The 22,387-nt window shown below is 41.1% G+C and overlaps 2 protein-coding genes across 6 annotated transcripts in view; both read left to right on the top strand.

Moving 5' to 3' along the window:
• The window catches only part of ICE1 (interactor of little elongation complex ELL subunit 1), a 39,248-nt gene extending 33,611 nt beyond the window's left edge, over positions 1 to 5,637 (top strand). For 3 of the 4 annotated variants that reach the window (XM_037383322.1, XM_037383321.1, XM_037383323.1), the window contains 4 exons: positions 1,269 to 1,459; positions 2,903 to 3,009; positions 3,726 to 3,824; positions 4,739 to 5,637. In XM_037383322.1, coding sequence (XP_037239219.1) covers positions 1,269 to 1,459; positions 2,903 to 3,009; positions 3,726 to 3,824; positions 4,739 to 4,920 — 579 coding nt within the window. In that variant the 3' untranslated portion in view covers positions 4,921 to 5,637. The remainder of the gene's footprint in view (positions 1 to 1,268; positions 1,460 to 2,902; positions 3,010 to 3,725; positions 3,825 to 4,738) is intronic. The other variant, XM_037383324.1, reaches the window with a different exon arrangement.
• Positions 5,638 to 13,945: 8,308 nt separating this feature from the next.
• On the top strand, positions 13,946 to 21,844 carry HUS1 (HUS1 checkpoint clamp component). 2 transcript variants are annotated; one of them, XM_037385562.1, is made up of 8 exons: positions 13,949 to 14,052; positions 14,328 to 14,455; positions 14,940 to 15,116; positions 15,780 to 15,887; positions 16,833 to 16,907; positions 18,868 to 18,967; positions 19,297 to 19,428; positions 20,856 to 21,844. In XM_037385562.1, exons 1-8 carry the CDS (start codon positions 14,001 to 14,003, stop codon positions 20,936 to 20,938), a joined length of 855 nt encoding a protein of 284 aa, XP_037241459.1. In that variant the 5' UTR covers positions 13,949 to 14,000; the 3' UTR covers positions 20,939 to 21,844. The 2 variants fall into 2 exon arrangements, with proteins under 2 accessions (XP_037241460.1, XP_037241459.1); XM_037385563.1 differs by lacking the exons at positions 15,780 to 15,887; positions 16,833 to 16,907 and having other exon boundaries at positions 13,946 to 14,052.
• Positions 21,845 to 22,387: the final 543 nt, after the last annotated feature.

Raw genomic sequence — 22,387 nt, 5'->3', positions numbered from 1 at the left:
TAGTATGTTACCACTGGAATTACAGCCCCTCTAAACCTCCTGATTTAGTGGAGTGGAGTGAGTTAAGAATGCATGGATTTGTATATGTTTCTTTGGATTACATCACAGTTGTGATGTAGCACTAAGCTCTGGTATTCAGAGGGTACATTTCTTCACATAAGCTTAATGCAATCCCGTTTAGCAAAGAATTTGTATTCTTCATTCTATTAGGTTACAACTTTCAGTCCCATGCTGACAGTTGCATGTATGTCTCAGTAAATGTTCCTGGAAATACTAATTCTGTGCATACACAGTGCCTACCTTCTTTATGGATCCTTATGAAATATGAGAGCTGCTGCAGCTAGAGAGAAGGATCTCGGGAATTTCTATATTGATGATAGCAGATGACATCATCCTATCTGTAAGATGTACTCTACTTAAGTGGAAATACAGGGACAAATTTCAAGTGGATTGTGGTCGACAGTCTGTCATACATATAATTTTTTGAGACAGTTATTCTACTTATGCAAGTAAAGCTCATGTTGGATGGGTATTTTATTTCTTGGTCAAATTATGCCGTTTCAGTGACTTGCAGAGTTGCAGCACTTGCCAATTATACGAGCTTTTGTACGGAGGAGATACGCTAAGCACTCACAGTGTGTATGTGATAAGCTTAGACTTTTTTGTAGTCGTTCAGATACTGAAAGGATGTTTGTTTTTAAACTTTCTTGCTTGTCCTAGCTATTTAATTAACAGAATTGTTTCACATGACATGCTTTCAGTTATTACTACCTCAGCTATTGGAGTACTTGCTTGGAAATTAGCCCTTAATGAACAACAAACAGTAACAGATTTCAGCATCAGAAAATAATTAAAAAAAAACCCCAAACCAAAACCAACTTACAAAGTGAGCAGGATTAGTCTAATCTTCTTGCACTGGAAAACACTTTTCTGACATTCAAGCTTCACTGAGATCAATGAATGAGGTCAAAAAAAAAATCATCAAATTGTAGGAGGCAGGAAGAGGGTGCCTGAGAGGAGAGAAGAGGGAGGGTTTGTGAGTTTTATTGCTTGGTTGGTTTTTTTTCAAATTCTCCTTTTACTCAAGAAAAATACTGATTACATGAAGATTTTGGTTTATGTACTCCTTTTGTTTGTGTTAAGTCAAACCTGAAGTTGAATTTATGGTGTAAGATACTGTGGACAGTCATAATCAAATATATGTAAAAAGTTTGTTTCTGGGTTGGTAACGTTTCATGCATTAAGATAATCACCTTCTAAAATTCCAGAGTTCCTCTGTAGATGCTGGTATTATGGTCTCAAACCTGCTTTTAGAAATGCAGTCATGTCCAAAAATAGAATTCCAGCTAAGTGAGCAATATGGAGAAGATCTGAGTGAAGATGCTTGGCAGTATGTATTTGCTGTTGATCTACTCTGCTCCCACCTGAAGTGGGACTGGACACATGACAATGTTATAAGGTATGATGGCAAGCAGTTCTTTCACATGTTTTCCTGTGTAGTTTTTTTTGTGCTTTGTTTTGGTATTGGGGTTTTTTTGTTTGTTTGTTTTTTTCTTTCAAATTTGAGACATTGTGACTTAGCTTTTAATATAGTAAACCATTGCATAGAAACATAGAAATGAGGACGTTTTAATCTGATGAGACCTAGACAAATGTGTTTGTGTGCCTTATTTTAAGACAGAATGAGCGATCAATGAGGAAATACAGCATGTTATGGTACCGGTCCAAGAAATTAACAGTGTTTGAACTGTTCTAATAAAGAATTGCTTTAAAATAGGTATATGTGGACAATTGTGGAAAATGTTCAGGTGGGTTGTTAGTCAACAAAGCAAAATGATTGGTTGTCTTCCTCTGGATTTAACTGTTGAATTCCCTTCCCCACCATCACTAGAAAATGAGGGTGGAACTTTTGATGTGTAAATAGCTCTCCTTCAGCGCTGAAAGTGAAATGTGACTATTAGTGTACTATACCAATTTCAGTCTGATTTTAATTCTAAAATAATTATAATACTGAGGTTCAATGTATTGAATTTTCTTTGAATCCTGTAATCCAGTGCATGGACTGCTACCACAATTAACGTGGTTTGAAAGACTTCATTTTGATACTGACACTGCTCTGGCAGCCCCCATTTTTTGTGCAGAGGTTACATAACCAAGTATAATTTGCAAAAGTACGGCATGTGTGTAACTACGACATAAAGTATTGTTGAGTATAAAGTAAATGCAAATAACGTATGATCATCATCAAGTCTTTTATACAAGTTCCATGCTTTCAAATAGGAGGTTATTTTTGGTGACATACTTTTGAAATGAATACATATTAGCTTCAGTGAAAGGTATGTCATTTTAACTAAGCCATACAGAGTTGATAGTGTGGAGTTTTGCTGGTAACAGGTTAACTAGATTTATTAACATCATTTTGAGGATTAAAAAAGTCTTATTGGGTTCTTTCAGATTTAAAAACAAGCGTCAGTTCCTACTTGTAACATGCAAACTGTGAATTTTCAGTCATATAAGAAGCTTGCGTAACATCTCAGCATGACATTTAAAAGTAATGTGTTTTCATATACATCTATAAAGTCAGCGGAGTAAGTTCTTGACTTTAGGTAGAGGTGCAGAACATTGCAGGGAAATGAATGGCAGATGAACAGCAATACTATTCTGAAGAAGAGTGATTGCACCAGAAATTTAGCTTTCATTACTTGGGTTTAAAACCTTTACATTGTTCAGATTTGTGGATGCTTGGAATAGTAAAGAGTTTCCCTAGAAGGTGAATTAAAGGTGCAAGTGGAGCTATGGGAATACATGGTAAACAAAGGAACTATTTGCATTCATTATGGTACGAATATTGTACCACCCCTTCATGCAGTACCAGATTGTCAAATTAATTTGTCTTCCACAGCAAAGTGCTTTGGCCATCCATGGATAAATGGATAAAAAAGAGAAAGGGGCATGAAACTGCTCAATCCGTTCCTGATAGTGTTATAGCATTGACACTCAGGCTAATTGGTACGTAGTCCAAATTCTTGTTGAACTTCTGCTTTGTGTAAGTATGTTCTTTGAAAGCGTCAGCCTGCCTGGAAAGTGAATTGGAGTATTTTTGCCCTTTTTTTTTTTTTTTTTTTTGTCTCCACTTTCTTCACAAATTTTACCTTAAAAGCCAAACTTTTATAGTCCTATGCAGATATTTTCTGTTTGTCAGCCTGTAGAAAGTATGTACTTAATTTTTGAGAGATGTTACTCTGATTTCACAATAACAAATACCAACGTTTCATGTATTTAAAATGAAGATATCTGTAGCTACATATACTTTATAGCAAAGTGTATAAAATAAGGTTTTGTGTGCAACTAATACCTCTTCCTGCAATTTTAAGTTAGATTTCATTTATTTGGGATCTAGATGGCATTCAAGGTAAATAGAAAACTTCAATAGATCTTTTCAGTATGTAGGCTATATAATACTGTTTGCTAAACAGAGATTGCGTTCTTTGAGAGTTTTATACTTAGAAATTGTAAACCTGCAGGAGGTTGGCTCAATCTGACGAACAATGGCTTGGGGCCTTTAGTCACAAAAGGAACAGGACAGCTCTTGTTCCCAAGACAACATGGTAACAAGAACGACTAGTTTTTGTGATTTAAGATGCTTCAACAGACAGTTGGCAAGTCTGAAAATTAGGAAGTTGACTGTCTAAACTTTACTATGTAGTAACCTTTTTTTGTTTCAGGTCGATTGGGCCAAATAGGTTTGAAGGAAGGATGTCTTGCTGCAGTGAAGAATGTCAGTTCTGTAATTGGACTGTTTGTACGGCATGCAAAAGATGAAGGTAATGTTTATTTAGAGGAACTTTACTGTAACATCTGCAGTGTGAAGTTTTGCCTTCTGTTCTGTAAGGAGAACATGCACAAAATGAGACACACACGCCAAAACAGCCTGCTTGTGCAGTGCTCTGTTGGTGCATAACAGTACAAACAGGTTTCAGTTCGAGTCCCGTTCTCTTCCAAAGTTAATGAAGCATGTGTATTACCTTCTGTTAGAGACGCAGAACAATTCTGAGAGAGTTTCAGCCACCTTGGAATTACACTGCATGTGACAGCACATCAGCCTCAGAGAACTTAAAGGGCCATCTTCACTTGAACAGTAATAGCTAATTTGTTACCTGAGCAGCTCATGCCAAAGCTTGCTCCTAGCAGGATCGTTGTATTGGGAGAGGGTTGCAAGAAGCCCAAATTTCTGGCTGAGACAATACAAGGCAATTAGGGCAGCAGAGATCTATGTTGCTCAGTTATTCTGGATGTTAAGTACATTTTGCAGTGAAGCATTGGCTGATGTTAGGGAGCTGCTTTGAACCATTTGTATAGCTGCTTTTCCTTGCAATCTCAAGTTCTTCCGAGCGAGTGCTATATGTCTGTCTCTATTTCAGACTGTGTAAACCTGACTTCATGAAAGTCTGATCACCCTTAATTGGAGTAAAACGACTACATGCTCAAATCTTTTATGCCCTTTGAATACTGAAAACCTGCTGAATTTAGAGAACTGGAAAGGGCTAGTATAAAATCAGATGTTGGGCAATTTGCGTGCAGGTTGTCATCTCTCTGCTTTCTGGTTTTAGGCATCCCTGTTGCTGATGTATTTTAATTCCAGTTCTTGAACTGATAGTTTCTTTAGATTCAGGTTTCCCAACACCATTTTATTGCATATCAAAGCATCTATAAGCTGATTTGTGTTACCTTTTCACAGGTGTTCCCTGGGGTGTGCAGCTGGCAGCCGTATATTCACTGTGTGACTTGGGTGCAAGCAATCCAGAAGGTATTGTTGAGACCATCCATGCTTGGAGAGCAACAGTTCTTAACAACATCCCTTCTGCTGTCACAAGTGGCATAGCTGAAATCACCTGTCTGTGTAAAATGGAGCTAAACTAAAATGTAGGGAAGTGGACTGATCTAAAGGAAGAAGTGCCTTATTTTACTAAGCAGTAGTTGGTTCCAGTTAAAAACAATACAAAGTGGTGTGTCCGCTTTTATTCTTTTAACAGAATGTCTGCTCACACAAAGTAAGCTCAAGTATTTTAATTGGCTTTTCTGTTTGAGGGAAGAGTTTTAAAAAAATAAATAAAAAGACTTGCTTTTCCTAATAGCTGATCAGTGATCTGAAAACCAGTACATTTGTGATGCCTAAGGTATTTCTGGTTTGATGTCAATAAAAATAAATAATAGTTTCCATTATTTTACTCCCATCAATTTGGAGCATGGCCTGTTTGACACCACAGAAGATTGAGCCTGGCTGAAAAGCCAGCTCTGTGATTTTGTACTGTATTTATAAAGTAACCATTCAAACAGCAGAACTTTGCCCAGATTCTGCTTGAGTAGTCCTCATAAACTTAATTTAAAATAGTTGTGTAAGACAGGTAGGAATTGACTTCTTGTGTAACAATCATGTATAGAGTAACAGAGATATTAAATCTCTGAACTTGTGTATATGGTATATTCTGATAATGTGTCTCACATTTGATGTTGTTCCAGTTGGGGAATTTTGTGTATGTAAATAGAATGTTGGTTCAAAAAAAGTTCACATTTCTAATGATAGCTTCACTACACTCTGTGTTTTTGTATCTTTCGTAATAAAAGAAGCAAACTCCATTGTGTCCTTGTTGGTCTTAAATAGCACTTAACCGTTGTTTCTAGCTTATATAAATGCTGCTGGGACGGGGGGCAGGAGGAAATTGCCTATGAGGTCATTTCACTGAATGAGCTGCCCATAACACTGCAGTTCTGGCCACTGGAAAGAGGGTATGTGGCATCTCTCCAGAATTTTCTGGTATACCCTGGGGGCTAGTGAGTTAGTCTTAAAAACCCATTGAAAACTTCTCTTTCCACCCCCTGGTTGTAACCATATGAAGAGGCGAGCTTTGCTAACACGGCTTCTCATTGTAGCGGGACCCAGACTCTGCCAGGCCTTTAATGTGGTGTCAGCCTCTTCTCCTTTTTTGATCATAAAAAGGTCAAAACAGAAAATCATGTTGCCTTTAGAATTTCTATAAAACACTGACATTTGAAGTACATGAAATTTGCTGGGGAAATACCAGAGCTTTCTATGACCAAAAATCTACAGCTATAGTCATTTGGAAACTAAAAAACAAACAAAACCACCCACAAAGCCATTTACACGAAAAAAATCTTCTGTTCTACTAATATGACTGTATGAGTATTTTTTTCATGTACTGGAATGTGAGCTTGATTTTAATTCTGTTGTTACTCAATACTGTCCAATCAAACTGCATATGAATAAGCAAAAGCAGAATAGTTAATACCTGTTAAACACTAATCACTCATATAAAAACACTTGTACCTCACACACACACTGTCAAATTTACAGTATTTAAAGAGCTGTAAAATGTTGCTGTCCAGAAATAGGTGACGAAAGTATAGCTATTTTCATCATATGTAAAGTTTTAACTGTATAATCCTCATTAATTAGAAATTGCATAAGTAAATTTCTCATCCACGTACATGTTCCAAATACTAAAATCCTATTTTGTGTAAAATAATTGGTCCATTAAAACAGGGATTCTGAGGTTTCTATCAGTATTTGTAGATTTTTTGCTTTCTTGTGTTCTCACATGAACATTGACCATGTAGCCTGTCCCAAACGATGTGTATCAGAGAATGTTCAGGTTTTCACTTGCTCCGTGCCGCCTTCTATTCCTAAACAAAGACATGAAAAGCCGCCTCAACTGCTAAGAGATTAATGTCAGCAATCTAGGGCCCTTTGAGACAAAATGCTAGCCGTTACAACAGATCTCAGGTTAAAATACTCGGCCCTAGTGCTTCTCCCCACCCAAATAAAAGGAAGCAGTAGACATGTGCAATCATTTATTTATTGGGGACAGTTCTGTACTACAGGCTTCTGACTTCATAGCTGTGTTATCAGGTATTTGACAGATGTACTCCAGAAAGAGAAGCCTGTTGTAAATAAATACTGGGGAGCAGTTTAACTTTTAACTTTGTGTGTAGATGAACAGGATCCTGGATTAAATTATTCTAGGAAAAATCAGATTGATGTATTTTACTTCTATAGCTGCCTTTATACTAGAAGTTCTTTTCTTAGTGTCTGTATCCCAGCATGCTGTATTGGCAGAGTCATTCCACTGTACGCTCAGACATACAGTCCTTTGCTGGAATACTAATTTGGGACATAGATAGCTTTTATATATGCTTTTAGAAGTTATATGTTTTATTGATACCTTTTAACTCTTTTTCTACAAAAGGCAGCATCTTTGAGCTAAGCTACTGTTTTTTGTTGGCCTGTTATGCGATTATTTTCCGGGATGATTCTACTTTTCTAGGTATAGTAGCAAATCTTTTCTGGTGTGAATTCATCCTTGGTTTGTCTTGATAAAAAAGAAAGGTCTGAACCTCAGATTGTTTAAAATTAAGTTCTAGTTATTTTATCAAACCCTCTAAAACTGATGTAATGTCTTTCCTAGCTTCTGCTTTCACCTGCCTGCAGTGAACAAAAAGAATTGCTGAAGCAGACACTTTAAAAAAGCCAAAGCAGTCACAGGTTTTCCTGTTTGAAATGACTAATGAAATTACATGCTCTGCTCTCCATTTTAACTGATGAAATTGCATGTACAAAGGGAAACCAGATATGTTTTCAAGGAGATGGAATTACGTGGTTAAATCGCATTGGAATATCACCATACAGCTTCACATTCTTCCAACCCTCCCTAACTTTTCAAGAAAAGCTGGAGACTGCTATCAAAAAGCTCTCAGACTATGGAGAAAGTGTTTCTTCAGAGGCAGGCTTTGTAACGCCAGTGTTACCAGGCTGAGGTCTCCATCTGCAAAATTCTGAACCTTGTTTAATTGTTCAAGGTTTTCTAGATCCATGAAATGTTAATGCTTTTGGGTGTTCTGAGCCCATCTACTGTACCCAATGCAACCCACTTTATTGAATTTTTTTCAAAGAACATTCTGGAGCGTAATGAAGCAAATAGGTGCTTAACGGGAGCCAGAAAGAAAATAAGGGATATATTTATGCAGATGGCCTGGGTTGATATTATTTTGAATTTTGGTCCTAGGTGGCTGCAATTCCTTGTGCTGCCACATCGCCCTGGGGATGTCTAAATGTCTGCTGCAGAAAATGGCCTGGGCCTTCCCAATAAAACCTGCATTTTGTTGGCATGCTTTGGCTGGGAGAGAATGAATCCAGACATGGTTTAAATATCAAGCAGGAGACAGCTTGGTACTTGGTGCAACCTATCTCCTTGGGCTTCATACACAGCCATGAGCCTGGCTCCAGAGAGCTGTCGATGATGGTGGATTCTCTGTTGATTGCAGAGGAAATAACTGGTTTGGTTTGGTTTGGTTTGGTTGTTTAAAATCTCAGCATGCTGGGGACAAATGTATTCTGTTCAGTTAGGGCTCTTCTGGGATTGTGTAATTGCTCCCTGCTTCGGCTGTGATGTGATATTGGCAGGCAGCTTCATTACACTGCTGGAATATTGGCCCAACAGCAAATCTCTGCCTGAAGACAAGAATTCTACATGTGTTAATGTAATTTCTGAATCTCTTTGGACCTCCATATACCCCTTCTTTATAACAAACATGAGCACAAATACAGAGATGGATGCCTCTTACGCTATCAGCCTGTCTGTAGATCTGGCATATTATTTTCTGATTTGGTAGATTTTCTCTGCAAGCTGGTAGGATTTCTCCCACCAGAGGTTTTATGTGATTCACAGTATATTAAAGCCCGAAAATAAAACAGCATGTAGGCAGCACATAGACAAGGTCCAAGAATTGAAAATGTATGGAATGACTTAGCCGTGAAGGTACAAAGATGAGCAAGTGCTGCCTCCCTGAGGATTCTGAAGGTAATGTTATTTTAATAAAATAGAAAACTTCTTTTAGGTAAAATTATTTTATTTAACTCAAAGCAGCTTCTTGTGATTGTCCATATATTCAAAACTACTTCAATTTCAGTTCTGTGTAGAAGATGATAAAAAATAAAGCTTGAAGTTCTCTTACCTCATCAATAAGAAACTGTATGTTGTGGTTTATTCTTCATTTCTTTTTCACTTTCTATGTTTTCCCATATTTAAGTTACTATCCATTTTTTTTTATTTGTGATGCACCACAATGGATCCAATAACCATATCATAAAAAATGTTTTAAAGAATGTATTTGGAATCTGAGAACTGGTTTGTGGCCTGTGTAGGCTTACCTTGTACTTACTAATTTCTTGCTCAAAGTACCACTGAACATAGGGGTTTTCCTAATAACTTTGAAACAAAGTGTATGAGAAAGGTGTGTTTCATCCAGTGTCCAGTTTCAAATTGGAAACACTGATTAACCTTAAAATCTAGATAAAAACAGGGGTCATTTTCAACTCATGTAAAAAATGGTGAAGTTTTCCCTAACAGTCAAAGAAACCTTAAAGCTATCTTACCACCTCCTCAGTTCAGTGCCACAGACATACTCAGAGCCCAGCTTCAGCAGGCTGGGGTCAGCTCTTACAGCCTGTGCAAGCCAAACAATTAGTGTACTCGATCGATTACAATAATACCTACTCATAGCTCAAATTAATGTGAAAAGGCCTCAACAGTAGAGTCAAAAGCGTTGCACAAAGAGCCCTTCCCAGTACTGATCCTTTTCCGTGGTGCTATGCTCATCCTGCCAGCATCCCTCTGGTTCTCAGGGTTAATATTTTCAGATTTTTCTTTTGCTTTCTTTGTCTCTCCATCAAGAAAGTCAGATTCCCACAGCTAAGCAGCATGAATGCCTTCTTCCCTAAATGAGTGTACTTTAAATTATTCTGATGGGCAGAAAAACATAGAACTCGCGATTTCATGTGCATGTGTAATTAATTTATTATGTAAATAAATAATTTTAAAAATGGAAAAAAATTTAAAACATGTATTAACTGAGCCAACACTGCTGGAGAAATTGGTTTTGATTGCAACAGGTAAACATGTGGCAGCAGGACTCGGTGGGCCCAAAAGTGGCCAAGGGTGCAGCAGTGCTGCCGGCACGGGGGCCAGGCTGGGCAACGCCACAGGGTGCTGTGTCCCACCCAGAGGGGTGCACCTGCCGTGGCAAAGCTTCCCACTGTGCAGGCATGGCTCTGCCAGGCCAGGCTCCTTCAAAGAGCTGTAAATGTGCACCTGCCCTACTACTCCAGCAGTAGCCAGTGTGAATGGAGAGCTGAACTTCTGTCGCTCTGCCTCCTCGCTGCAGCTACAGCAACAAAGTTGTCTTACCCGGGAACCCCGAGGCAGAGCCTGTGTTTATTTTGGAATAATATATAATATATATAATATATATATATTATATATATAATATATAATATAACCCGTCAGCCAGTACTGATGAGAGTACAGAGCGATACAAAGCATTTCTTGGCAGGCTTTTGGGTGTATATATAGCATATAGTAATTTATTTCTGATACCTAAGATTGTAAATTCTCCATTCTTTGTTATTTAGGGCAAATAATGGCAATTGTCTGTATATGTAAAGTTTATCCTCTTGTTGAGGCTTAACCTTGAGAGGTAATAAAGCATTGTGAACCAACAGGCCACATCTAGAAAATAACCCAGAGAACAAATTTGCTTTCAGTTTTCTCAGGAGACTGTACAATAAATAGTCAAAGGCAGAAAAGGCAAGCAGTGTGGATCTGTTAACCCTGTTGTGATCCATTGCATATTAGGATGTCACAACTGTAAAGGGATTACATCATCCTTCATTCCACAGATCCCACTTAACCTGCATACAGCAAGCATTTTACAAAAAGCAGTCTGTGTGCATGTGAAAGATGGAAAGTGTGTTGAACTGCAAAGTGTGGTGGAAGTGTGAAAGATGCAGTGAATCTACCTGGTTTGTGGGATAACTTCCATACCACATTTAATTTACAAAACAAAAAGCTAATGGAACAGTATTTAATGAAAAAAATAGAGGTCTGTCTGTCAAAGAACCATATATACCGGCTTTATTTTATTCACATTCAGTATTTTTGCCACACCTCCTATATTTGAAAAGAAATTTCAAGCTGTTTTGTGCTATAGATACAAATATGGCACTTGACAGACTAGGTGTCACCTCTGCATAAGTGTGTTGTGCCCCTAGAGCTGCAGGAAAAAAATGCAAATTTCTAAGAGTATTATCAAATATTTGTAATCACATTGACTAGTTAGATCAGTTCATTTTCCAGACAAGTAGTCTAAAGTTCATCCTACCTACCCTTGACCTTTGTGGCTATTTCTTTCATTATAAAGCAAATCACAACAAGGCTGTTGACTTGTTGTCTGTGCTGGGCTCAATAACTTGAGTGGCAGGTGAGTGCCATGAATATCATCTTGGGATGATATAAGATCCGAATATCTAAGAAAAATCAAGCAATCTATGTCTACATTTTTTATATCCTGAAGGGTCATCAAAGTAATAAAAATTAAACAGACTGTTATTTTAAAGAAAAAAATATCTTTTAACATTTTAAAACAAATTAATTTCTTTAGGTCTTGCGACAGGTATTTTCTCTATCATATTGCATAGCAGCTCGCATGAGTTAAGCCTAGTTAGGGTAACTGTTAGCATAAGCCTATGAACTTTAATTACTTTTGTTTTAGAACAAGTAGGTAAAATGTAACCAATCTTTTGACCCAAACAAGAGAATAGAGAGCCGAATTATGCAGACAACCAGTTAAGTCATCAAGAGGTGTGAACATGTCCAGGTGTCAACTAAGCACCATGCAGCTCCCTGCTCACTTCCCTCCCCCCCCGACCCGGTGGGATGAGGAGGGGAATCAGGAAAAAGGTAAAACCTGTGGGGTTGAGACAAGAACAGTTTAATAACTGAAATAAAAATAAATATAATAATAACCACCACATATTTGTAATAAAAAGGAGAGAGAGAGGGAAAGAGGAATGAAATTCAAAAGGAAAAAAAAATAGCAAGTGATGCCAAATATAACTGCTCACCACCCGCTGACTGATGCCCAGCCAGTCCCTGAGCAACGGTTGGCCCGCCCTGGCCAACCCTCCCCCCACAGTTCGTATACTGAGTATAACGTCCCATGGTATGGAATAGCCCTTTGGCTGGTTTGGGTGAGATGCCCTGGCTGTGTCGCCTCCCAATTTCTTGTGTCCCTCCAGCCCTCTCACTGGAAGGGCCTGAAAAGTCCTTGCCTTAGTATAAATGTTACCCAGCAACAACTAAAAATGTCACTGTATTATAAATATTATTCTCACACCAAATCCAAAACACAGCATTATACCAGTGACTGAAAAGAAAATTAAGTCTATCCCAGCCAAAACCAGGAGACCAGCAGTGTTTGGAACACAGAGGCTGAGAGTGCCAAAAACAGTGACAGAAAAGAGCACAATTTGAGCAGACTAATCACCAGTGAAACATTCTCTAATGAGTCCTAAAACCAAGGACAGTTAGGGTATGTTGTGGGTAATGCAGTATACTTGAAACAATCATTCAGGGAGAAACTCTAATACTTGCATTCGGGCCCAAGACCACCTCTCCAATCCCCATGGAGATGGCTGGTAGAGTATTTTGTAAGATGAGCTTAAATCTTTCCAGGAAAACCAAACGTTTTTATTTTCTTTAGGTACAGAAAGAAAGTCTGATTCAGCAGTTCTCTTCAAACACTTACTAAATGTTGCAGATAAATTTTAAGCATTCTAGCATTCAACAGAATATTCTGAGATTCATGACTTGAAGTTTTTCCTAGGTCTTTCTGAACTCTAACAGAAGAGTGCTCCTGTGGCATGGCCCTTTGGCACAGTCCTCCAGCACTGTCCTGATGATGCCCCACACCAGGCTTCCTCAGCAAGAGGGCTTGGTGCCACTCTTAGAAGAACTCTAACCTTCCTGGGTAGGCACATAGCAACCAGCTACATCACGAGTGTCTCTCCAGCCACTCAGAGCTGGGGTAATGAGATTTCAGAGGGAATCATCCATCTGAATAGCTTTGCAGAAAAGGTGGAGTCCTAGCAGTACAGCTGCTTGCAGAGAGCCCTCATTGTGGCCTTCTACAGACAGAAGTTCTGCACCCTCTGCCAAGCATACTTCCACCCCCCACCCCCATTAATAGGAAGTGGTCTTCCAAACCTTCTCCATGATGAGGGGTGTGGGAAGGCCAAGGACCAAGATTTCAGCCCTAACTTCTTCCATCAGCCTGGAGTGAGAGCTCCAGGACTTGGTGAGCATTTCCTCGCTGCCTAAGCTGCTGAGTCCTTCACAGGCAATCGACCCATTCTTTATGGAGCTTTCAGGACCCACAGCTCTGCTTGCCCGCTATGAAGAGAGCAGTCACCACTTAGGCCTCAGGTAGCTTCACAGGCTGCTAGGGCATGACCAAAACCAGCAAAAGCAGGAGTAGTCAGAGCAGCAAAGTAAGCTTCTTGTAGAACCCTGTGACACCAAGTTCTCAGGAGAGGTTGTCTATCTAAGGCTATAGGGCACAGGGCAGTCAGGAGAGGAGCAGGCTGCTGCGCTGTACTGGTGAGGTAACGCAGCCCATGAGGTGCAAAGGTGAGACAGAGTAAATGACAGCTCCTGGTGGATCAGGACATTGGTGTTCATTTAAGAAAAACCAAGATCGGAGCTCTTAACCTGCTTGATCGCTTCACACATTCCCTCTCACACCACTCGCCCCTTTCCTCCCAGGGTCTATTACGAGGTCCTGAGTTCCCTTCGTAGCAGAGACACTGCTGCTGGTCTAGGAAGGTCAGGCAGAAAGCTGTGCTTGGTTCCGTGCTAGCGGTCACTGGCATTGCCAGCCAAGGGACTCCGGATGTCCGCCAGCATTTGCTTGCATGAATCTGCCGGATTTCTAAGAACTTCTCTTCATTGTCAGGATCTTCCTCTCTCTTCCAGAAACTCTCCGCCCAGCTCCCGGCCCGCCCCTGGCCGCGCCGGCGGCTCCCGCCCGGGGCTGCGCGGTGCCCGCCCCCGGCCCGCCCCGGCCGCAGTGGGTGGTGCTGCGGCGCCATGCGATTCCGGGCTAAGATCGTGGATCTCGCCTGCCTCAACCACTTCAGCCGTGAGTGTGCCGGGGCTGGGGGCGAGCGGGCCGGGGGGCGGCTGTGCCTCGGCGGGCAGCCGGCCCCCCCCCCCCCGGGGGAGGGAATAGGGATGGCGGCGGGGGCCGCAGGGCCAGAGGCCTTTGGCGGCGGGAGGCGTTTCCTCCCCCGCGGGGTGTGCGGGGCTCCGCGGCGGTGCCAGCTGCTTTCTGAGAGACGGAACGTTTCTCCCCGCCCCGCTGGGATGAGCTGTGTGAAGCGGTGCTCGCCATAACGCACCCCCCACCCCTGTCAGGTGTCGTTAACACCATCGCCAAGTTAGCCAAGGCCTGCACCCTGCGCCTCACCGCCGGCAAGCTGTACTTCATCCTCTCCGATAAGGTCGCGAATGGCGGCGTCGGCATGTGGTGCGAGCTGTGCCAGGTAAGGCCGGGCAGGGCCGGTAGGTCGTGATTAGGCTGTTGGGTCTGGGCTGCGGGGCGCTGCGGGGCCCGGCCCTGGGGCTCGCCAGGCCCGGCCGCTCGGCCCCGCGCTGTGCTGGGTGCCTGGCAGTGGTGCAGCCTCCTGCTGCTGCTGGTGCTGCTGGTGCTGCACTGCACTGCAACAGGAGAGCGTAACTCACCGGCTGTACCCCCAGTTTTGGGGACTGAGGGGTGTTGGGGCAGGACCTGCAATGAATAGGTTTAGCCTCGAGCAGCGGGCCTTCCTGCTCCTGCGGCCTGTCTTGCTTCCTGCAGGTGGTGCCAGGCAGGGGAAAGCTGCCCATTGTGTGCACGCAGGTCTAAGCTTAAGGTCTATCAGTTTTCACCTGTCAAGTGAAACTTGCCCCTCTGCCTGTTTCTTTTTTTTTTTTTTTCCTCCCCCCATCATTTGCTTTATTGTATCTCCCAATTTTCAAAAATTGTAGGGGAATTTCTTCGATGAATTTCAGATGGAAGGTGTAGCTCCAGAACACAATGAAATCTATTTAGAGGTGGTGCCTGAGAACCTGTCGAGAGCATTAAAAACTGCCCAAAGTGCGAAGACAGTGAAGATCAAGTTAACTAACAAACACTGTCCCTGTCTCAGAGTTGCTGTGGAATTAGTAAGTGCAACCATGATTTTATCTTCATTATTAAGAAAAAAGCTCTTGAAAATTAAGTGCTTTTCCTAAGATCAGATAAAAGCTTTGGTAGTCTTTGATGTTATTCTAGAAAACTAGATAAAGAAAAATCATGCAGTTTTTCATTTCACTAGCCTTTCTGGCCCTCATGGTTGGTAGCACACAGAACCAGCTTTGTATTTTCCAAAAAGCAACAAAGAGATGGAGGAAGAATGAAACCTCTGTGATTGAAGCACCTTATTCTAATGTCTGCTTTTCTCCACTCCTTCATTCTCTAAATCGTTTGCAGATTATTGCCGTCTCATTGAAGCTATTAGGTGAAGGAGGTTTCAGTGTAGTGTTTGGCTCTTTGTTCTGCTTTTGTCCTGCCTTTCTGTTTCAAACTGCATTCTTCCAAATTTTTTTTGTTGTTAACACCTCTTCAGCTAAGGATAGCTTATAAATACTAATGGCTGATACCTCACAACCACTTCCTTATTCAGAAGGGAAGTCTGCTTAATAGTGGTCCAGTAGGAAGCAATGGAAAACTGGAACTGAGTGTCTGAGGCATTCAGTTCCAGTATTTCCCAGAGTGGATCTGAAAAATTTGAATCTGGAATTCAAGTACTGTTCTTAATTGAAAGAACATCCTTTCTCTCCCTCAAGCCATCTTTATCAAGCAGCAGTAGGATTGTGACACATGACATTCCTGTGGGGGTTATTCCCAGAAGATTATGGAATGACTTCAGGGAGCCCAATGTGCCAGACTTTGATGTAAGCCTCCATTTTTATATTCCCTACAGAAAGGGGAGGTTGCAAGTGAGATGCTGTTGCTGCAAAGTGTACTGCTGGTGGGTTTTGGAGAGAAAGTGAAAGGAAAGAGTGAAGATTGGAGGCTAGAGGTCTGGAGGGGGATGGGACATGGCTTCCATCTGGACTCTTTTTTAAGAGAGTCCAGAACCTGTGGAAACAGAGCTGGTGGCTACCAGTTGTTGCTGTGATATTCAAGGTGGAGGAAGAGAGGAGGAAAGGACTTGCATGGCTTTAGGTAGGAGCATCTCCAAACCTAACACAGGTTTAGGTTGTTTCAGCTGGTTAGGTATCAAGTGGCCCAAATAATCTGATCTTTCTGAAATTCATGGCCTACCTGCCACAGTCATATATGTTTTCCCCTGATTTTTATATATATGCTTTCTACGTAATTTTTGACTTTTAGTGGAGTTGCAAGGAAAGGTCTTTGTGCAGATGTGCTCCTGTTTGAGGTTATAGATGTCTCTTACTGCTATAACTAAGAGTATTTAAATTCTGAAGACACATGACTCGGTAGAAACTTGATGTATTTTATTTCAGATTTACACTGATGCAATACCAGATATAATTACAGTACCATGGGAATCATGTTCTTTTCTCTTGGGCTATAGTAACTATTAACTGCTCAGTAACACAGATGTAGGTTCATGTGAGAATCTGATCTGCCAAAACCTGTCTATTTTGATCACAGACTTGGGCTAGCAATTACTAGAGAGGTGACCTGCTGGTATAATGGGAAAGAGTTCCTCTGTTCCCGAGACGTTCACCGAATTCAATTAAATATTGTGCTTCCTACACTCAATAGATAGCCGAGTCCAAAATAAGATAGAATTGAAGGGAGAAATAAATGCATCATGTTCCAATCACATATGAAATATTTGTGTGAATGCAGTTCTTACATCTTTCTAGGTCAGTATTTACCTACCAGTGCTGAAAACAATGAAGACTGTTGTGGAGAGAATGAAGAATCTCAGCAATTCTGTTGTAAGTTAAGGTACTTCAGTTGTGCGTCCTATAGACCTTATTTTATCTTGGACTTAGGATGTTGCTCTGTTGTCCAGACCCATCCCCCCATATTGTACCTTGTTTTGGGAAGGGTCAGACATTGAACTAAAGGCACGTGAAGACTGTAAGTGCTGAAGAGAATGATGGGGTTTATTTTAGGATTTACGCTGGAGAGCTTGTCCTGGGCTTCCCAGAAAAGTGGTGCTCTTTGTACTGAATCCACAAGTCGGTCTTCATAGCTGGTAAGAAATCGCTAGCTGGAGACTTCACAGGTGATTCCATTAAAGAAATGCTATGGAATCTTGTGTTAGGTGTCTGTGTGAATGAACTTCAGGTAAACTTGAGGTGGAGTTCAAAGGAAATCCTGCTAATAGCTCCTGGATATCAGCCTGTGCTTTAGACTCTGACAGAGCGGGTTTCCAGTCTGTACTGGATTTCTGGAGTGCTGGTGGGCCTTCCATTGAAAGAAGCCCTATGTACTTGGCCAGAAAAGGGGTTTGGTTTTTTATTAGTAGTTGTTGCTCACAGTCACCAGGATTGACTGACATGAGAGTTAGTAAGTAAAGCATAGAGCTTTGGAATAGTTTGGTTTGGGGGCTGTTCATACCAGTTTTGATTAATGGGAAATTTTCTGTAAACACTGAGACAGTCTCAGTCTTCCAAGTCTTGGAAGAGTTGAGTGATTACCCTGGGTTTCTGGCAGTTTTGCAAATGACAGCCATCCTGCAAATATGAGACTAAGCACTTCAAACTCTTCTGCTTTGTTGCTGTTACGGAGTTTTTGTTTTTTCTGTCTTCCTCCTTCTCCCATGTCCCCAGTGGAAGTGCTTGCACACAACTAAGTATAGTATCACTGCTTTGTTTCCAGAGTTGAAGATCTCTTCTCATGCAGGATAGCTGTGTGATTGGATTGTACTTTGGTGTTCAGCAACACTCAGAAGAGATAGCGTGTTAACACTGGGCTTACCCACCTTCCGAAGTACCTTACCTCTTGCTCCAAAGCAGGAAAATAAATAAATCTGTGAAATAGCTTTATAGCTCTGAGGGAGGATGCAGACAACATGCATCTTCTACATGCTTTCCCATTACTAAAGAACAAAAATATCATGTCACAGTTAAATTTTTGTGCTAGATGCATCCTGGTAGTAAAACTGCTCAAGATCAGTGCTGCAAAAACAGCTTAGAAGCTCTTTCACATAGTACTTGTTTGGGAGCATTCATTTGTGGGCATCTCCGTTCTACAGGAGATTCTAGTTCTGATATGAACCTCTTTTTAAAATTACTGAGAATTCTAATCACAGAAGTGAAGTGCTTGGATGTGCTTCAGGAATCCTCTGATCTGCTTGGGATTTGTGTGAGGTCATATACAGTCTCTTGGTTGGACACTTTGTCAGGATGGAATTTGAAAGCTCTCAGCCCTTTTCCAGGATTTTTAGCAGGTCAAAGTTCTGCTTGGAGTACTGTTCTGGTGCAGTTGTTTTCTGGTTGTAAATCTTTGAAAGCAACTCTGCAACTGCAGGTCGCCTCTTGGTGCATCCTATTTTCTGTGTGTGTCATGTGGACTGTCTAGGTGCCTTTCTGTTTGTAGAAAAGCAGGAAACATTATTGCATTTCTCCGGCTTCAGGCTCTTTCTTCTAAAGTCTTTTCCTCAGCACATGAACTTCCCAAAGCCAGTACTTGTTGTAAAATTACTGGATAGCAATTGAATTTCTTTCTTCTTATCATTTCAGGGAGGTTAGCCTAGGATAATTCACACAGGAAGGATGAGAAAGGCATTTTTTTAACTGAACGCTTAAATGTTCAAACCCTGTTCAAAAAGTACAGTTGAGCTGTGAAGGCACTGAAGTGCTTCTGGAAGCATGTATTTGACTGCACTCTATTCTGTAATTTTGCAGTGTGAAAGTGGCTTGCCTAAAGTTGAGTTTGATTGTATTGCAGGTGATTGAAGCAAACTTGAGTGGAGAAATGAACTTGAAAATAGAAACTGACTTAGTATCTGTAACAACACATTTTAAAGACTTGGGAAATCCTCCCTGGGGTGAGTTTCTCTGTTGCCTCTTGTGTCTGTCTGATCTTACTACTTAGGTGTGATGCTGGTAACAGTACTTACCTTGTTAGTCCTTAAAAAAAATTTCAAGTACTTTGAAGTCTTTAAATGAAATCTTAAAAAGAAAAGTGGCCCATGGCTGTTTCATGTTTGTGGGGGAACCTCTTCCAGTATCCTTGAGAACTTGGTAGGAAAACTGGGCACTGCAGTTTCTGAAAAACAGCCCATTTGAGTACCAGCTGTTCAGTGATTATCAGGTGCATCCTTATGGGTCTCGAAACTCCTGCTGTTTTGATTGTGTTATGTTCTCATGCTTTTAGCATCAGTGGATGAATGTCAAGATTCTGCTCAAGACAGAGATCTGGAAAGCATGGCTGAAGCACGCATAGACATCAAGAAGCTGCAGCAGCTGCTTGCTGGACAGCAGGTCAATCCCACAAAAGCATTGTGCAGTAAGTTCAACAGCTCTGCTTGCAAGCTCCTGTTAAGGAGGGATGTTTGCCATACTTGTTGTCACAGCAGAACAGCACATACTCTGTTTCGTCTCTTTGAAACTTGGAGGACTTTTAATATTTTACTTTTAGGCTGTAAGCTTCAGGCCTTAAGTGTTTGGAGAAGAAAAAAAAATTAAAAAGTATTTAAGCCAGGCCCTTTTATACATATCAAGTTGAATACTCAGACTATCATGGGTGTCTTCTTGTTGTCATTGTTTTGAAGCTACTATTTTTATTATTATTTTGAGGTATTATATTTTTTAAAAGTCTTAAAACAAAGCCCCTGGTTTGTAGCAGAGAAACTGATATTTACTGACATGTTTGTTTTAGTTGGTTTTTTTTTCCAGATGCTTTCTTACATTCAGCACCAAGCTGATTTTAATACCAAATGCTTTTTATGCATCTACTGTTTCTAATCATAAAAATATGTTCTTTCTGGCAGAACCCTGTGCAGGGTTTTATATCATATTTTGCTAACTCTGTATGCTTTTCCTGTGAACATCTGTGTATTATGGTGTAGTGCAGATGCTAAGAATTTCCCATGTGTCATGGTTTAACCCCAGCCAATAATAAAATACCATGTACTACCCCCTCACCCAGAAGGATAAGGAGGAGAATCAGATAGGAGTGTAAAACTCGAGGGTGGAGATAAAACAATTTAAAAATTGGAATAAACCAAAACAATAATAATACAGTTATAATGAAAAGGAGGGAGAAGGGGAGAGGAATGAAGTTCAAAGGGAAGGAAGAAAATAAGTGATGCACAATACAGTTGCTCACCACCTGCTGACCGATGCCCAGCCAGTCCCCGAGCAGCGATCAGCCCACCCCAGCCAACCCTCCCCCCACCAGTTTATATACCGAGCATGAGTCCCATGGTATGGAATAGCCCTTTGGCTAGTTTGGGTGAGATGCCCTGGCTGTGTCCCCTCCCAGTTTCCTGGGCCCCTCCAGCCCTCTCGCTGGCAGGGCCTGAGAAACTGGAAAGCCCTTGACTTCGTGTAAAAATTACCCAGCAACAACTAGAAACATCAGTGTGCTGTCAACATAGGTCACACCAGAGCCAAAACACAGCACTGCACCAGCTACTAAGAAGAAAACTAGCTCAATCCCAGCCAAAACCAGGACACCATGGAAGATTTAAATGATGGGTATAGCATTATAGGCCTATACATTACATATTTCCTTTTTGGTATCAGCTTTCATAGACTCTTTAGTAATGCTTTATAGGCCCTCAAGGACTTAAATATTACAGGGCGATATGTCTGGTCATCCTTTTGTCAGCACTGGTAGAAGCATTGTATTATGATGGTGTTCTGTAAATGTAATACTAAAGTATTTTTTCCCATTTTAAGCTGGATTTGTTGTTTGTTTTCTCTTTACAGATATTGTAAGCAAAAGAATTGTCCACTTCATCTTGCTTCATGAGGATGTTTCACTGCAGTATTTTATTCCAGCACTTGCCTGAATGTTTTGGAATGTTGGTCACTTTCCAGCCCGAGGCCTTTTCCATTAAGTCTGGAAACTTTCATGAGCTGCCAGAGTACTCTCATGTGATATGTTGTTAGATGCAGCCATCCGATGGACATTATTTCCATATTTATAAAACTGTTCAAAATAACTCCTCATCCAGAAGGCATTTTTTGTGAAGAGTTACATGCTATGAAAGACACAATGCTGAGGAGCTGGCATATCTGAGCGTTATGGGGAGCAAAGCTGATATTTTTATGTGCTTTTGCGATGCTTTGAGCTGTGGGGAAGGCAATGTAGGTTTTGGGTTTTTTTCTTCCTCATCAACAATGATAAAGGTAGAATTGACCTCTGGAGCTGCTGCTAGGTGTGTTCAGTGTTGTACAATCCAGCTCCAAGTTAAGAGGTCTCCAAACAAGCTGTCATACCTCCATGTAGCAGGAGAGCAGTCTGGAGGGCTGACAGATTTGCCTTGGAAGGTATGCACAGGCCTCCTGAAGAGGTATGGGATTGACTTCTGTTGCAGCAGTGATTACATGGAATTGATGCTGCTGCATGTTGTGCAGCAGAAATGTGTCTGAGGCAGAGGAACTTCCTGTGGCTGTCAGCGTGTAACTGGGTGTAAAAGCTGCTAAGGAGCACCAACAGCTTAGCTGTGTCTTTTTGTACCTGGTTGTATCTTTTGATCTGACTTGCTCCAACATAGTACAGAAGAACAGTAGTTCTCAGTGCTTGAATGGATGTGTTTAGCTCTTGCCCTGAAAGGATGAGAGAAACAGTCCGAGTTACCTTGTTGATGTGGGTGTTGAAGGTCTCTGTCTATGTACAGAACGAGTATCGTATGAGGACATGTGTGAACACAGCAGTTGGTGTGAAATAAAGAGCAAGTTATCTCTGGATCACATTTTTTCCCCTTTCCAGATGGAAAGTATTGTACAACCTGTGTTATTATGGTGTCAGACATGGCGAGATGTCATCTAGGCTCCAACGCTGAGCAGCCGAGAGTATAACCAGAAGCAGAAGCAGTGGCAGTACTCCTGTCAGTAAGTCTTGGTCATCTCCTGAGGTCTTTTCCTCCTTACTCTGTGTATGATTGTATTATTCAGTCACGTTCCATATAGGCTTTGGTGTTTCACTGGGTTTTGAATATGTTGTGGAACTTCTTGGTTTAGAAATAATGAATTTGCTGCCAAGCAGGACTGAGAGTTTCTGCTAGACAGCAAGTCTTGTTGCGGTCAGAAGTGTTGCTGTTTTGTTTTCATTTTTCCCCCCAAGAGGCATTGAGGTTTGGGGAGCAATTTTTCTGTTTCTAATTTCTAATTGTGGTATCCTGAAAGTGGGTATTAATGCCTGCAAGTGAGTGTATACAGTTGTGTTCTTGTAGCTGTCTGCGAAGCTCCCTCTGAAAGTTCTTTGAGGGTGTAGGTAAGCGGGAGCCACTGGCTAG

This window comes from Falco rusticolus, chromosome 4, assembly GCF_015220075.1.
Source record: "Falco rusticolus isolate bFalRus1 chromosome 4, bFalRus1.pri, whole genome shotgun sequence".
Lineage (NCBI taxonomy): Eukaryota > Metazoa > Chordata > Aves > Falconiformes > Falconidae > Falco > Falco rusticolus.
This window is presented reverse-complemented; position numbering and strand designations above follow the sequence as displayed.